Source organism: Gossypium arboreum, chromosome 10 (genome assembly GCF_025698485.1).
Source record: "Gossypium arboreum isolate Shixiya-1 chromosome 10, ASM2569848v2, whole genome shotgun sequence".
In the NCBI taxonomy this organism is placed as follows: Eukaryota; Viridiplantae; Streptophyta; class Magnoliopsida; order Malvales; family Malvaceae; genus Gossypium; species Gossypium arboreum.
The window spans coordinates 33,974,669-33,989,201 of NC_069079.1; the positions used below are offsets into that span (position 1 = coordinate 33,974,669).

General features: G+C 33.2%; 1 protein-coding gene across 1 annotated transcript; it reads left to right on the plus strand.

The window, feature by feature from the left end:
* The first annotated feature begins 1,262 nt into the window (after positions 1-1,262).
* LOC108486932 (integrin-linked protein kinase 1-like) lies at positions 1,263-11,183 on the plus strand. Its single transcript, XM_053020051.1, has 12 exons — positions 1,263-2,095; positions 5,835-5,909; positions 6,014-6,118; positions 6,740-6,825; positions 7,695-7,815; positions 8,531-8,610; positions 8,842-8,904; positions 9,022-9,143; positions 9,256-9,341; positions 9,674-9,798; positions 10,045-10,176; positions 10,937-11,183. The coding sequence occupies exons 1-12, from the start codon at positions 1,679-1,681 to the stop codon at positions 10,941-10,943; spliced, it is 1,419 nt and encodes a 472-aa protein (XP_052876011.1). The 5' UTR covers positions 1,263-1,678; the 3' UTR covers positions 10,944-11,183.
* Positions 11,184-14,533: the final 3,350 nt, after the last annotated feature.

Sequence of the window (14,533 nt, forward strand, 5' to 3'; positions counted from 1 at the left end):
AATGTTTAAAGAATTTTTTAATAATATTTTCACAAAATAACTTAAAAATAAATTAATAAACATTACCATCAAATTCAAATAATTTACTAAGAATAAGTGTATCTTATTTGCCCATACCATTTATTATATATACATTAGGTATCGTGTTATATTTATGACACTATTTTATATTTACGTCGGCCGAAACCAAACAACTAAGATTATCTTAAGGGGGCGACACGTGCTAATATGCTTTAGTTTGAAGAGGAAAAAGATCACATTAAAATAATGAAAGTGACATTAAGCTTGAAGCATGTACAAAAATGAAATGTAATATTTTTCTATAAATATATTATATTCTCTCCATTGACTCACTTATTAATTTTAAGTTCCACACACTGAATAAGTAATAATAAATAATAATAATATGTTGTTTAATTATCATAAAATTTTATATTATTAATTAAAAGAATAATTTTATGCAACATGTCATAAAAAGTAATTTTATATACATTATTCAAAACTTTTAAATTAAACCTTCTCCATATTATATAATATTATTTTTATATTTTTATAAATAAAAACTTCATAAAAATAAAAATAAATATTAGAAATAACTTTGAAAGAAAAAATAATAATTTAGATATTATATTATCTCTCACATAACAAATTTCATCTATCATAAGAATTTCGTTTTCCTACCCTAAAAAATCGGTTTTTTTATTTTCTAAAAATTAGTTAATATGTAGTATTTTAGTTTTAGAAAAGAAAAAAAATCAAAACTACTCAAAAATTTAGTTTAATGTGAATGCTATAAATTTTGATTTTGTACAATTTTATATATAAATTTTTAATTTAATTTAAGTTTAATAATATTATCGATTCAAGATCAATTTATATTTATCTATAAATAATTATATTAATCAAATACAAAAATAAATAAATAAATTATTTATTTATTTATTTAAATAATAAAATTGACTTAAGATCAAAATTCTATATGTATAATTATACTAAATCAAAATTTATATTTTAGATATTGTATATTAAAATAAAATTTAAGTGTAATTTTAATATTTATTTTATTTTATAGAAAAGTCAGTCAAAATCAAATTGAATATAGTGATAGTTGAATCTAGATGTAATTATTTATATTTTGTAGAAAATAAAAAAATCTCTTGGATAACATTTTGAAAATTTTACTCATTAAAAAGTAAAATATAATTATTATTGAATTTAATTCAAAGAATAAATTATAGATTTTTTTCGGCATTTGTCTCGCACAACAAACACAACGTTGTATGTTGTAATAAGATAGACAGCACTATCAATGAATATTTAGGTGAACGCCATTTTCGGTGGTTTCGTGGGTTGAAACAAAAAACAAGCAAAGGAGAAAAACCAAAAGCCAAGTTTCGACCATCGTTTTTTTTGCCTTGATTTTCTCTTTTCTTATTAGGTCCCCTGCGCTTCGCTCGGATCTCAAATCTTCTATCCTTCATCTCCTCATTCAGGCTTCGGCTCGATATCGGGATCCCTGAGCTTAAACTTGCTTCTCCGTTTTCTCCCCCATTTGGCTCTCGATCGTCCGAATCCAGATTTACTCTTCACATTCCCTTGTTTTATCGATGATTATGTGAATTGTGTTGCTGTTCCAAATTTCTGGATTACCCTTTTAATTTTATCTTAAGAAACCACCATGGCATTAGCAGATCAGTTAAACCGGGGAATCTCCCGCCAGTTCTCTACCGGGTCAATGAAACAGAGTTTCAGCCGCCAGTTCACGCGGCAGACATCGCTGGACCCTCGGAAAAACAATCAAAGATTCAGCTTTGGTCGGCAGTCGTCGCTGGACCCAATTAGGCGGAGTCCCCTCCACGATGATATGGCGGTGCCGGAAAACCTTGACGCGACCATGCAGCTGCTCTTCATGGCGTGTAGAGGGGATGCCAAAGGAGTGGAAGATTTGTTGAATGAAGGCGTTGATGTTAATAGTATTGATTTGGATGGCCGTACTGCTTTGCATATCGCTGCTTGTGAAGGTCATGTTGAGGTTGTTAAGCTTCTTCTTGTTAGGAAGGCTAATATTGATGCCCGTGACCGTTGGGGTAGTACGGTACGTTTCTTCTTCTTCCTTTTTTATTTATTTATTCATTTTGTCTTATTTTTTGTCCGTTTTCTCTTAATCCTTTATTTGTTCGAATTGTGGGGAAAGTTATTATTTATTTGCTGGTTTCAACTATTTCATTGTTATCATTGTGATTAATCATCTTTATTGGTCGGTTTTGTTCATACAACTTATTGGTTTTGAACATGGAAGTTTAAAGATGTTATTTTGTTTCAATGCTTAAGCTATTTAGCTTTGATTGATTATTGGGATCTTGTGTGGTGTGGTTTAGGGGAGAAAACAGGTAGTAAATTAACAAATTAGGGCTGAACTATGAATAGGAAAGAAGATGGACTCTAGAAAACTTAGGTTATAGAAAACCTCTAATTTTCTATTAATTCAAAGACTTTCATTCTTGCAACTAGGCCTTCTTGTAAACAAAGTTTTGTTCCTATTCCTAAGTTTAAATCCTAATGATAGTAGCCGTCTATAATATATCCATACTTAGATAAATATTATAAGATAAAACTGTCATAATAAAATATTGTAATAAAAAGAAAAGCTCCTGTCTCATCTCCCCTGTTTGAAAAATTCAACTCCGGTGAGAAAAGTTTCACCACTTCAGCATAATTTTCTAGATCGGCTCTTTGCAGCCTCTTCTCCATGATTAATATCTTTAATGACTCAACATGTGCCTTTTCATCTTGTTCATTCTTTAGTTTCAATTCCATCCCCAAACATTGCTTCCAAACTAACTCCATATTCCACTATATTTGAGTAAATCTTTCTCTTTCAATAAAACACCTTGCTGCATGTTTTCATCACAATATTCTCTAGTGGTTTTGAGTTCCACTACCAAATCCTTGACCTTTGTTTCTCGAAACTGTCCAAATGCAACTTCTTGATTCAACCTTGATACAAGATCTGTCATGCTTGTTCTTGCTGTAGCTAGCCTCCATCTTTATTTCTAGACTTCTCTATGTCATTCAAAAACAACATTAAGGGACTGGTTTTCATTCGATGCAACCACAAAAAGTTCATTAACAACCAGCTTCTGAACATCACCTCCAGAACTGTCCAGGCATAGCGAGGTAGCAGCACAGAAGAAACCATGATCTTCACAAAATCCACTAAGGTCATTGCCCTCAGGAATAGATCAGTTAAACCTGACCTCAAATTCCATTTGCATCAAAAGCAAGAACTACTTTTGCCCCAAACACCAATTTTTTCCCCCCTTAAAGCAGGTTGTAGAGAGGAAAATCTTGAAGGTGGTGTCGCACTTGTTGTATCAGCTTCTACGCTCTGTGCAACACTTTTTGCATATACAGATGCCCTTTCAGCCCTTGTAGTTTCTTTCACACTATTTGCTTCTCTTGATGTTGATCTAGCTCCTAAATATGCTCTAGCATAATAGCTTAGTTCCACATAGACATCTACTGTGGGAACAAGCTGTGACTCAATTTTTCCGCCCTCATAATCATGAACAATAACAGCTTTATTAACAACAATAAAACATGTTATGTCCTCTCTGTTCCATCCCCAAAAATTGTAGATCACAACAATCAAGTTCTTTCCATTAGACAGGTCAGTATCTGATGCAAGGCACTAAGGTATATTCAGAAGTGGACACTACTGGAAATTGGTGGTTGAATCCCCATATCCCGTGGATGACTTCGCATCAGCTAAGCAAGTGAGTGAAGATGCAACAACCTCAACATGATGTTTAGCAATAAACCGAGTATCTGCCAATGAGTCTGTATTTGGCCTCTAATCATGCTTCCCTTTTTAAAATTCAAGTTGCCTTGCTGCCAAATAGTAGACGCTTAGTATTCTAAAATAAAATTTTAAAGTTGGTCTGCTTGTAAAGCATCCTGTCCAGTAAGCATTTTCACAATCTGGTGAAGACTCATATTTTGTTTTAGTCGGTTGCAGCATTGCTTTTATTTGGATAAAATAGTTGCATGCGAACTTGGCACACAAAAGCATTGTACAAAAAGGAATGTACCTTACATGTGCAAACTGACTTTCCTGCATTCCCCTTCCAACATAAACTCTAGGCAAAAGTTTAGAGAACAAATCCACATTGATGGTTGAGGCTCATCAAAATAAGATGCAAATTCGGTTGCCAAGGAAGATGGTCATGCAAAATCATTAATTGAAAGCCCTCATTCATGCCTTTTTCACCGAGATTCTCTCCTTTTTCTGAGGATATTCTAGCACAGTCTATTTCACTTGAAACCACTGGAACCTGATTTTTAGTTGCAGCTTTGAAAAAGTTAGCTTTCACGTTGGATGCAAGCTGTTTTTCTTCCAAAATCTGCATCACTTTTTGCAGTATTACTTCCCTCCAACATTTCTTGCTTTTTCTTGTGTTCAACACTAAGTTTTCTCCTAACAGAATCTGTTTTGATTGTAGAAACAGAATCAGTTCTTTTTACTCCAAAATTATCATTGGATGTTGCGTCCCTTGACATATCTAGGAGATTCTTGATTCGCCTCCAATCCTCTCCTTCCTCTAAGGTTGTGGTTGTCAATGCATCACAAACGATCAAGGATTCTTCCTCAATTTCTTCCTAAAGCAGATAAACTTCTTTATTTCCTTAGGATATTCATCATAGATTGGTTCTAACTTCTAACATATCATTCTTTCTCGTCCACATGCACCTTGTCATGGAAATCATTAACTTCAATGTTAATTCCACCCTTGTTTAATTCAAGAGCATACACTAACTGCTCCTCCAATCCATCTTGTACCGCATGATCTGCGGGTCCAGCATCAAGAAAGGAGTTCTCTTTCTCCCCAAAATCAGATTTTTCATTGAGACTACCTTCCGGTATGTCAAATTGTGGGCACCCTTCAGAGTCTCCATCAAGGTTCCCTTTTGTTCCTGTCGCAGTCAAGCATAAACTGCAGCCGACAATTTCAGTCACACATCATAGCTAGCCAATTCTGCTTCTTGACACTGATTTCGTCTTCCTCGACCACTAACACATCCAACCATTGCTCAATAGCAAACCCTAATATAAATTCTAGTATCATGTTATTTAAGTAAAGTTATAATTGGAGAAATTATTTAAACAGATCATTTACTTTACTTTCCACATCTTAACCAAAAAAAAAATGTTAAAACTCCTTTCATTTCCTTTCCTGTATTAATTTTAGCTATCCAAACAAGAAATAAATATTTCTTTACGTTTCTTTCACCTTGTTTTCCCTCCCCTTCCCTTCCTTTCTTGTCTTTTTTTTTTTTTAATTATCCAAACATAGGGTTAGGGAAAACCTAAGAAGAATAATAATAATGATAATTATTATGGCTGTAAAGCCAACAACTTATTTATATAGACTTCCATTCTTGCAAGCTACTAAGCTTTCTTGCAAACAAAGTTTTATCCCTAGCCCTAGGTTTAAATCTAATGATACTCAACAACCCTAGCCATCTATAATATATCGCATACTTAAATAAAATATTATAAGATAAAATTGACATAATAAAAATATTATAATAAAAAGAAAAGCTCCTGCTGGAAAATCATTCGCTCTTGGTTTTGGCAAATTAAGATGAATAATTTAGGGAGAAAAAGAGGCAGATAAATGTGCATAAGTCTGAGATTTAATATCAGCCCAAAATTCTAATTTTAATTCCCTTGATGATACCACATATAGCAGATTACCTATCAAATGCAGTTTGATTTATCATGATGTAAATGCATGTTGATTATGTTAGTATTTTCTTTTTTGTATGGGCAGGCAGCTGCGGATGCGAAGTACTATGGAAATATGGATGTCTACAATATTTTGAAGGCCCGTGGAGCCAAAGTACCTGTATGACCTTAAACTTTCTTCTTCCATATAAACGTCAATTCCGCTTTTGCTTGTTATTTATGCATGCATGAAGATTGCTATTTACATATTTGCTGTGATATTAGAAAATCAGGAAGACGCCAATGGCAGTCACAAATCCTCGAGAGATTCCAGAGTACGAGCTTAACCCATTGGAGCTTCAAGTTCGGAAGTCTGATGGTATAACAAAGGTATGGTTCTCTCAACTTACTTTTATTAGATTGATTCACTTGGATGATCATGTATGGTCCAAAGTGAAAGGTGATCAGGTTGATGTGCAGATAGTATCTTATGTTTCATGTATTCTGCTGGAAAATGATTAGGCTAGTTTTCTTTTGCTAGATTCGGATCTCTTTTCAGTTTTGTTCCATTTTCAAGTGGCATGATGCTTTTCTTTAAGGTTAATTGTGACTTATTTGGCATTAGATTGGATGTTACATGCATCCTCCATTTTCTTATGGTCTCTGTATTTTCGTCATTTGTTAAAACAACCTGTCATCTTATATTCTTTGTGGTAAAGCATTTTAGATTGCCAAGACAGACTAATGTATCAGCTCTGCATTATCTCACTCAAATGTTCACCAAACTGTTGCTTCTTTGAGCAAACTTTTTTATAGCCGTGACTGACTTTTAGGCAGCTACAATTGTTGTCTCTGGGGTTGATGCACAGGTCTGCATCGTGATGAATATATATTTATCATTGTTTGGAAGTTTAGAAGATCTATCAAATGCTCTTTGTTCTTTTTATATTTAATTATTTATTTGTTATTTTATATAGATTGTTAACATATCATACATAAATCACTTGCCAGGGATCATATCAAGTTGCAAAATGGAATGGCACGAAGGTAGCTGTAAAGATACTAGATACAGACAGCTTTTCAGACCCTGAAACCATGTATGCACTTACCTTGTTTTCTTTTTTAGATGTGTTTTACTCATGTGAACGAAAACATACATATGTACTGTGAACATTCCTTGGCTGTTTACACTTTCTTGGAATTCAGTGACCCTCATGCATCATGCCACTTGCTTGTTTTTGTCTAGATGCCAATGCAGCAATACATTTGTGTGTTTCTTATCATGCTTACGTCTGGAACTGCTCATATCCTTTTTTCTCACTTTTATGCATGTTTTTATGGGCTATGCAAATAAGCTTGTCTATAAATGTTTCAAACTGTTGACCATATGATTCCCGAACAAGGTAAGAAACAAGTATGATTTGCTATTTTCCTTTTAATTAGCAGATAAGTTCTGCAGTCTAAATTTCAATGAGAAGAAACTAAGGGATACTTATTGGGAGCAAAAATAGTCTAATATAGCTCTAGTTCTGATATAATTAATACTGAAGAAAGATGTAAAAAAAATTTCTAACAGCCTCTGGATGCTAAAGTGCTTGGTGTGTAAAATTTTGATGTAGTTTTTACCAAGTATGCATTCATTCATTCATTCATATCAGTATCTTCTCTCAATTTAATTGGGGAATATGCATGAGTTCCTTGAATAATTTTTTATCTGGTATAATGCTACCAGATGTGTTAAATGCATTCAGTACAAATTTTGAGGCGACATGGCTCAGTAGATGATTCTGTTGTCTCAACTTCTATGGTGTTTAGCACATGTTTATTTGGTTACTGCACATTTCTTGTTTACTGAGAGCTGTATGATTTTTCTAATTCTTGTTAAAGGGATTTTAGGATTTCTTTTTGTTTATCAATTTTCTTGCGAAGCCTAACACAACTATATTCATATATATTCTCTTAACAGAAATGCTTTCAACCATGAGTTAACTTTACTAGAAAAAGTTCGACATCCTAATGTGGTTCAATTTGTTGGAGCTGTTACACAAAATTTTCCCATGATGATTGTTTCAGAGTATCATCCAAAAGTAAGCATGTTGCCCCCCCCCCCCCCTCTCTCTCACTTCCTGCCCCTTGACTATCTTGCCTGTATTCATGTTCTGTCAATTAGTCTATTTTATATTTATGCATGATTCTACGTTAATGCATGATTCTACGTTAAGTCATGATTGAAGAAAAACATCAAGCTTGTCCATTTAGAGAGAAAACGTGAAAAATGAGATGACTAGACAATTAACATAACCTCCAGGACCTAAAAATTTTCTCCCATATACTTTAGGTGGTGCCGGAATATAAAAAAACATAAGCAGAACAATTGACTCTAGGTGGGGGTTGGGGGGGGGGGGAGATCAGGATGTATGTGCATTTTGTAACCAAGATCACTATATGTTGCCTGTGTGGAGAAAGGAGGAATCGAGTAACAACTTATCCATTTCCTGGAGTGGCTCCCTCTTTAATGGGCGTAACCTCACAACCATGTTCAGTCAGTTATTGATTCAACTTTGTTTCTTTTTACTGCATTTCTATGCTAGAGCTTTTGATGTTTCAAATTTTTTGCACATATTATGCAGCCTTGAGATGGCATGTACTTTAAGCTTTCTGGCATGGTTCCTTTATTTGGTTATTGAAATGTGTTCCGCACCAACGCATTGTTCCATCAGATTCATTTGCTTTTTCGGAGAAAGTCTTTAGCGTTTTACTCACTAGATTAATATTGATATGGTCATTATCCTTCTATTTTAGGGTGACTTGGGAAGCTATCTTCAAAAGAAAGGGCGTCTATCACCATCCAAAGCTTTAAGATTTGCTCTTGATATTGCCAGGCATGTTTTTTTTTTTTTTTTTGAATTATACTTCAAGAAAAAATATTGTTATTATCACTTTAATAATCAGAAGTCCTATTTTCATCTATGCTAAACTCGGACAATAATGTGCTGAATATGTTTTTTCTTCTATCCTACACATCCTTTATATAATATTGGATGGAACTGCTTCTGGTCATTTATTTCTCCTGATTCTTCACTTTACTGGCTGTTATTTTCTTGATTTATCAGGGGAATGAATTACCTTCATGAATGTAAACCAGAGCCAATTATTCACTGCAATTTAAGGACAAAGTAAGGCAACCACTGTAGAAGTAGATATAATGCTTGCAGAAACAGCAAGTGATAATTCTTTATTGTACTCATTGTGATGTACTGTTCTTTAATATTTGAAATTTGGTAAGGTGCCAGAAATGTTTTGATGGATAATGGAGATCAATTGAAGGTATCTGGATTCGGTTTGTTAAGATTGACACAAATATCACCTGACAAGGCAAAATTAGCACATCCAGACTATTATGTTGATCCATCAAGTACGTTTTGTGACAAAAAAAAGTTCTTTGGATGTTTAATATAAGTTCGATACATGTATTCTTTCTGCTCACGGTAAAACTGTGGCCAATAATTTGGTTTTTCTGATTGCAGATGTATATGCAGCACCAGAGCTTTATAAAAATTTGGTATTTGATCGGAGTGTTGATTCGTATTCTTTTGGTGTCATTCTATATGAGGTACACAAATGAATGTTCCTTTCTGATTAAAGGCAGTTTGATTGCCTTCAATAGTTTCATTCATTGTTTCTTGCTGACATTTTCTGGATATGAATGTGATTTTTATTTTCCTTCTGCAAAAATCGGATGCTCGCCTGTTTCCTACATTGTGATAATTTCTGCTGTAGTTCTTTCTGTGTGTTAGTTAGAGTGAGATTTATGAGACTAAGATGTCAAGGTGGGGATTTTTGGAGGGGGTTGAGGGAAGTATTTGTTTGGACAAATTAAAGCTGCTTTTTATTTTGATAGTCGGTATTAACTGCTTTTTCTGTTTTGTTCTTGTATGAGTTTAGATGATTGAAGGAGTAGTGCCTTTTCATCCCAAGCCTCCTGAAGAGATTTTGAAATTGATGTGTTTAGAAGAGAAGAGACCACCTCTTAAGACAAAATCAAAAAGTTATCCTCCAGAATTAAAAGAGTAAGTTTGGTGTTTGAGATAATGTGCTTTCTGGCCTCAAGTCAGTTTATTGAATTAGTGACTGGGTTTTTTTTTTGTTTTTACGTATTTTTTGTTTTATGTTCCGTACACCTTTAATTGAAAAGAAAAGCCTAGTTTGTTTATATTTCTTTCTTCTCAGAAGAAAAAAGTGCAATGTAATCTAAGGCTAATCTAGTTCTGAACATGCAAATATCCTAGGTTTACTAGATTGTAATGTATGAACAGGTTAATTGAAGAATGTTGGCATAGAGAAGCTGTTGTTAGGCCAACTTTTTCAGAGATCATTGTACGATTAAACAAAATAGTTGCCAACTGCTCAAAACAAGGGTGGTGGAAAGATGCTTTCAAGCTGCCTTGGTATGCTTCTATTACCAATTTTCACTCACACCCAACATTTTCTGATTCTACCTTTGAGTTTATCTTTGGCCTCTTAGAAAAATAGGCTGTTTCTACGTTGGATTTCTGATTGAGATGCCTTAAGAATTCTGATTGTTGTCCATTTGTTGCTAGTTGATTAAATGCATTATTTACTCTAGATGCAAGTTTGATTTCATTTTTGTTTATCATTCAAGAAAGTAGGGGAGGTAGTTAGAAATTAGTTCTAACTTCATTATGTGGGAGTTGAAGCCATGTGATGTCTGTAGACACCATTTCCATGCATGTGCTTATAGCAAAGTAGCATCTTCTTCAATTTGCAATAGACAATTGCATTGAAACATGCATACATACACACACAGAGACGTATATATATTCGAAATGAGAAGTTCCATTTTGATACACATGGACATGCATGCCTGCACTCTCACACACACACCTAGTTAACGAGCAAAGGGTGAATGGAGAGAATTTATTGGTGTCTCGTTTTACTGAAGAGGGAGTTTGTTGCAAAAGCAGGATATATAACCTGAATTTGTTGATGATCTCTATTGCTATTACTTTCACGACCAAGTAGGGTGGCTTAGGAGACTAAATTCTTGTACTGAGAAAATGGAAGCACACATTTAGTGTTCAAGCATTAAATCCTGGGTAGACTTAGCTGTGCAAATGTTGTTATTCCATAGTTTTGGAGTTCCCTTGGTAATCTAACGCGATGTATTTTACATGTGATTGTTGGCAGGAAATAAGGGGAGGGAAAATGGAGAAGCGGATGAAGATTTTGAGGGAATTTCAATCTCGGGTATTTGAAGCTTCATCTTAAATATTAGAACGTACAAAATCCGGTTGAAATTATTAAAAGAAGTGACCTTCACTTTCCCTTTCTTTCCGTCAATGAGCTGAAGTAGTTCCTTATGTATGAATACTGTGTGAAAAAAGTAGCCACAAATTGAAAATTGCAAATCAAGAGAATGGCATCGACAATAAAATTGTAGTTTTAGTTTTGCGTGTTTTCTCCCTAAAGTTACAAGTTAGACTAATTTTAACTTAAATCCACAAATGAGATTACCTTTCCATAACTAATTATAATATATTTTGACTTTTATTTTATAAATACCCTTAACTATTGTTCTTTCCCCTCTTTATTATTAAACTTTAATTTGTGAATTAATGTTTCAACAACTCCTATAATGTTTTCAAATTTGTAATATTTTTCGTGTAAATTTTTATTTTTATTTGGAAACGGGTGACTCATGCTATATTAAGTTAATTAAGATAATTATTAATTATTTAGATGATATTATCTTAAGAAATCCTGTTTAAGCTAAATTGGGTGAGAAAAGTTAAGCATAATTGCTTTGTAAGTGAGTGACTAGAATAAAGTTGAACTTAATTTTAATTAGTTTTGTTGTATAAAATTTTATTCGAGTCAATATAAATTATTAAAGCTATTCTTTTAATGAATAAATGTTTGGACTTCGGGAGATTAAGGTTGCTTGACGAAGGTATGGTTAAAACTTGTTTCACTTTTGTTGAATTCGTATCAAATTAATAATATAATATTTTATTTTAATTTTACTCAAATTAGGTAAGCTTTAAATAAGTTCCAAAGTCTGTGTGGTGGTTATAATATAGTTTTTCTTTTTTTTTTTTATTTACAGGATCTAAAATTACTCATAATCTTTGTTCAACCTTTAAATAAGAGTATAAATGTACTTTACGTTTGAACCTACATCCCTTGAATTGGCAAGAATACTGATGCAAATCATCGGTTTGTGTTAATTCTTCACTGTTTCTGATAAAGAATGAGGTGGATGAATGCAGAAGCGAAGCGTAAAGTTTGTTCAAGTTGCAGATTTGACTTATGGCTCTAAACATTCAGAAGAAACTTGGATGAAGAAATTTGGATTTTAAAACAACCTGAAACACAAACAAATCCAAGTTAGATAAAAAAAATTGAAGATTAACAATTGAAATAAATAAACTAAAATAAATAAAATAGAACAATAGAATAATAAAGAAGAAAATAAGGAAGATAGATGGAAAAGATAGAGCGTAGCGTGTAGAAGTCCTAAGGAGCTTTGGAAACAAGAAGAATCCATAACCTCTTTTCAAGCGACTCTAATTTCCCTCCGAGAAAGAAAGCTTGGTAAGAAAAAGTTTGAAGATGGTTCCCACAATCTGAAAAGATTGTTAAAACTCTTCTAAAAGAAACTTAAGAAAAATTCTTGAAAAGAAACCTAAGAAAAATTCTTGAAAAGAAAACTCAAAGAGAATTTATTAACTCAAAATAGAAGTTGAATAATAATGAATTGAATGATTTGTGTACAATGCAAAGGCCTATATATAGGCTAGCTAAATAAATTTAAATAAAACTCTTAAGTATAATAGAACTCTAATTTAATTTAAACAACAAGTAGTTTTAAACTAAACTTTTTTGTTAACATAAAACTCCTAAATAACTTAAAATACTTAATAATTATAAAAAAAATTAGAATAAAATAATAATAAAATAATAAGAGTTAATAAATACAATATTGGGCTCATATATAATAAAGATTAAGCCTAGAACCCGAACCTAATATGAAACGCCTAAGCTTGTGGGATTGATTAGGGTCCTTTTAGTGAAACGACTAAGCTTGTTAACATTTTCCACATGGGCTTGTTATCATAGACTGAGAGTTTAGGCCTTGATATGTTGTAATTCAATGTAGCAAATTAAAATAGTTTTTGAACTTTGCGAGCTTAAACATAAGCATTCTAGTTATGTTTTAATTACATTTTAGTAAGTTTAGTTAAAGTGTAATAAAATGTGTTATTTGAGTCTTTTATTGACCTTAGGGACCAAATGAGGCCTAAAGGTGAGCTAATATGTTGTGTGAGTTGCACGAACCATTAGAATGCATATTAACTCAATACTAGTCGCTAGGTTGCAACATAGGAAGTAGAATTGAAGAAGTCTAAGACTGGCTTCGATGTCGTGACACAGCCTGAGGATGTCGCGACATACCCCTGAAAACACCCTGAAGCTGAGCATACTGCCCTTGATGTCATGACATAGGACCTGGTGTGTCACGACATCGCCTTTGTACGTGAAATTAATATGAGCCAAAGGTGTTTTGGTCCACAATCCAACTTTAAACTTGGGAGCATCAGCTGACCTAGGGTTAAGGATGCGATCATCCTAAGTCTAAAAATAGGCTCAACTAACACATGTTATGAACACATTTTTCCTTTGTATAATTTTCTTTTTACTTTTAGACTTTAGTTTTTCTTTTCTTTTAAGGTTTAGACTTTATTTACATTCTTGTTATTTGCTTTCGGGAAGAAATCAAAATTTGAAATTATTTTCAAACTCTGTGAAGATTCTGCGTTTAAAGAGAATACAATCAGGCTTCTTCTAAACCATTACCTTTGAAATTGTTCTTCATGTTCATTTTTTTCATTGAAGTTTATATGGTTTACTAGATCCATGAGGAACTAATCCTCTTGTAGGGGATTAGCGAGTGGAGGTATGAATAATTAACTGTTTTGTAGGGATTTCTTAATGAATCAGCTGTTCAGGAAAGGAAGAACATAAACATTAGGCTTGACAATCCTAGGTGGAATTAACCCAAAATTGGTATGGCCTATCCATGAACACCTTAACCCTGAACCAGTCTGGATTGTGAGATTGGAAGATAAGTAGTTCTTGTCGACTCAGTATTTTATTGGAAGAATCAGAAGATCCTGCTAGGGTATTGACTAGTTGATTGAACGAGAAAACCCGAGACGACAATTGATTACCATTACCAAAGCGAGCTAATCACCCATGCCCAGATTTGATATATATTTTCTTATTTGATTTCTTGCTTTTCGTTTCTTTTTTGTTATTTTTTTTCTTATTATTTTATTATCATTTATCCAAAAACCCTTCTTTTAATCTTTCATACTATAATCCGACTATAGTATTAATTAGATCTATTTATGTGTAATTTAAAATTAATTTAGTGCTCGCCTCCCTTGGGTACGATTCTCGGAGTACTCACCTACTCCATTATAACTATATTACAACCTGACTAGTATACTTACGGATATCGTGTTTCTACATCTTTTGTACAGGATTTCTACTTTGGGCATTGCTATGTTCGGAGGCGGTCAAGCCCACGAACAAAATTAATCCCTTTTAATTCATTATTGCTCCAAGATCCATCATCTTGAACCTTCAACTCTTCTTATAAAATTTTATTTCTGTGATAAAGTCTTGAACGAATAAGTTGAGTTTTGACTTTAACAGCTTGGATTTGGATATCTTGATTGGGCCTTGAGGGAAACTAAGTTCATCTCTATTATGGCCTTT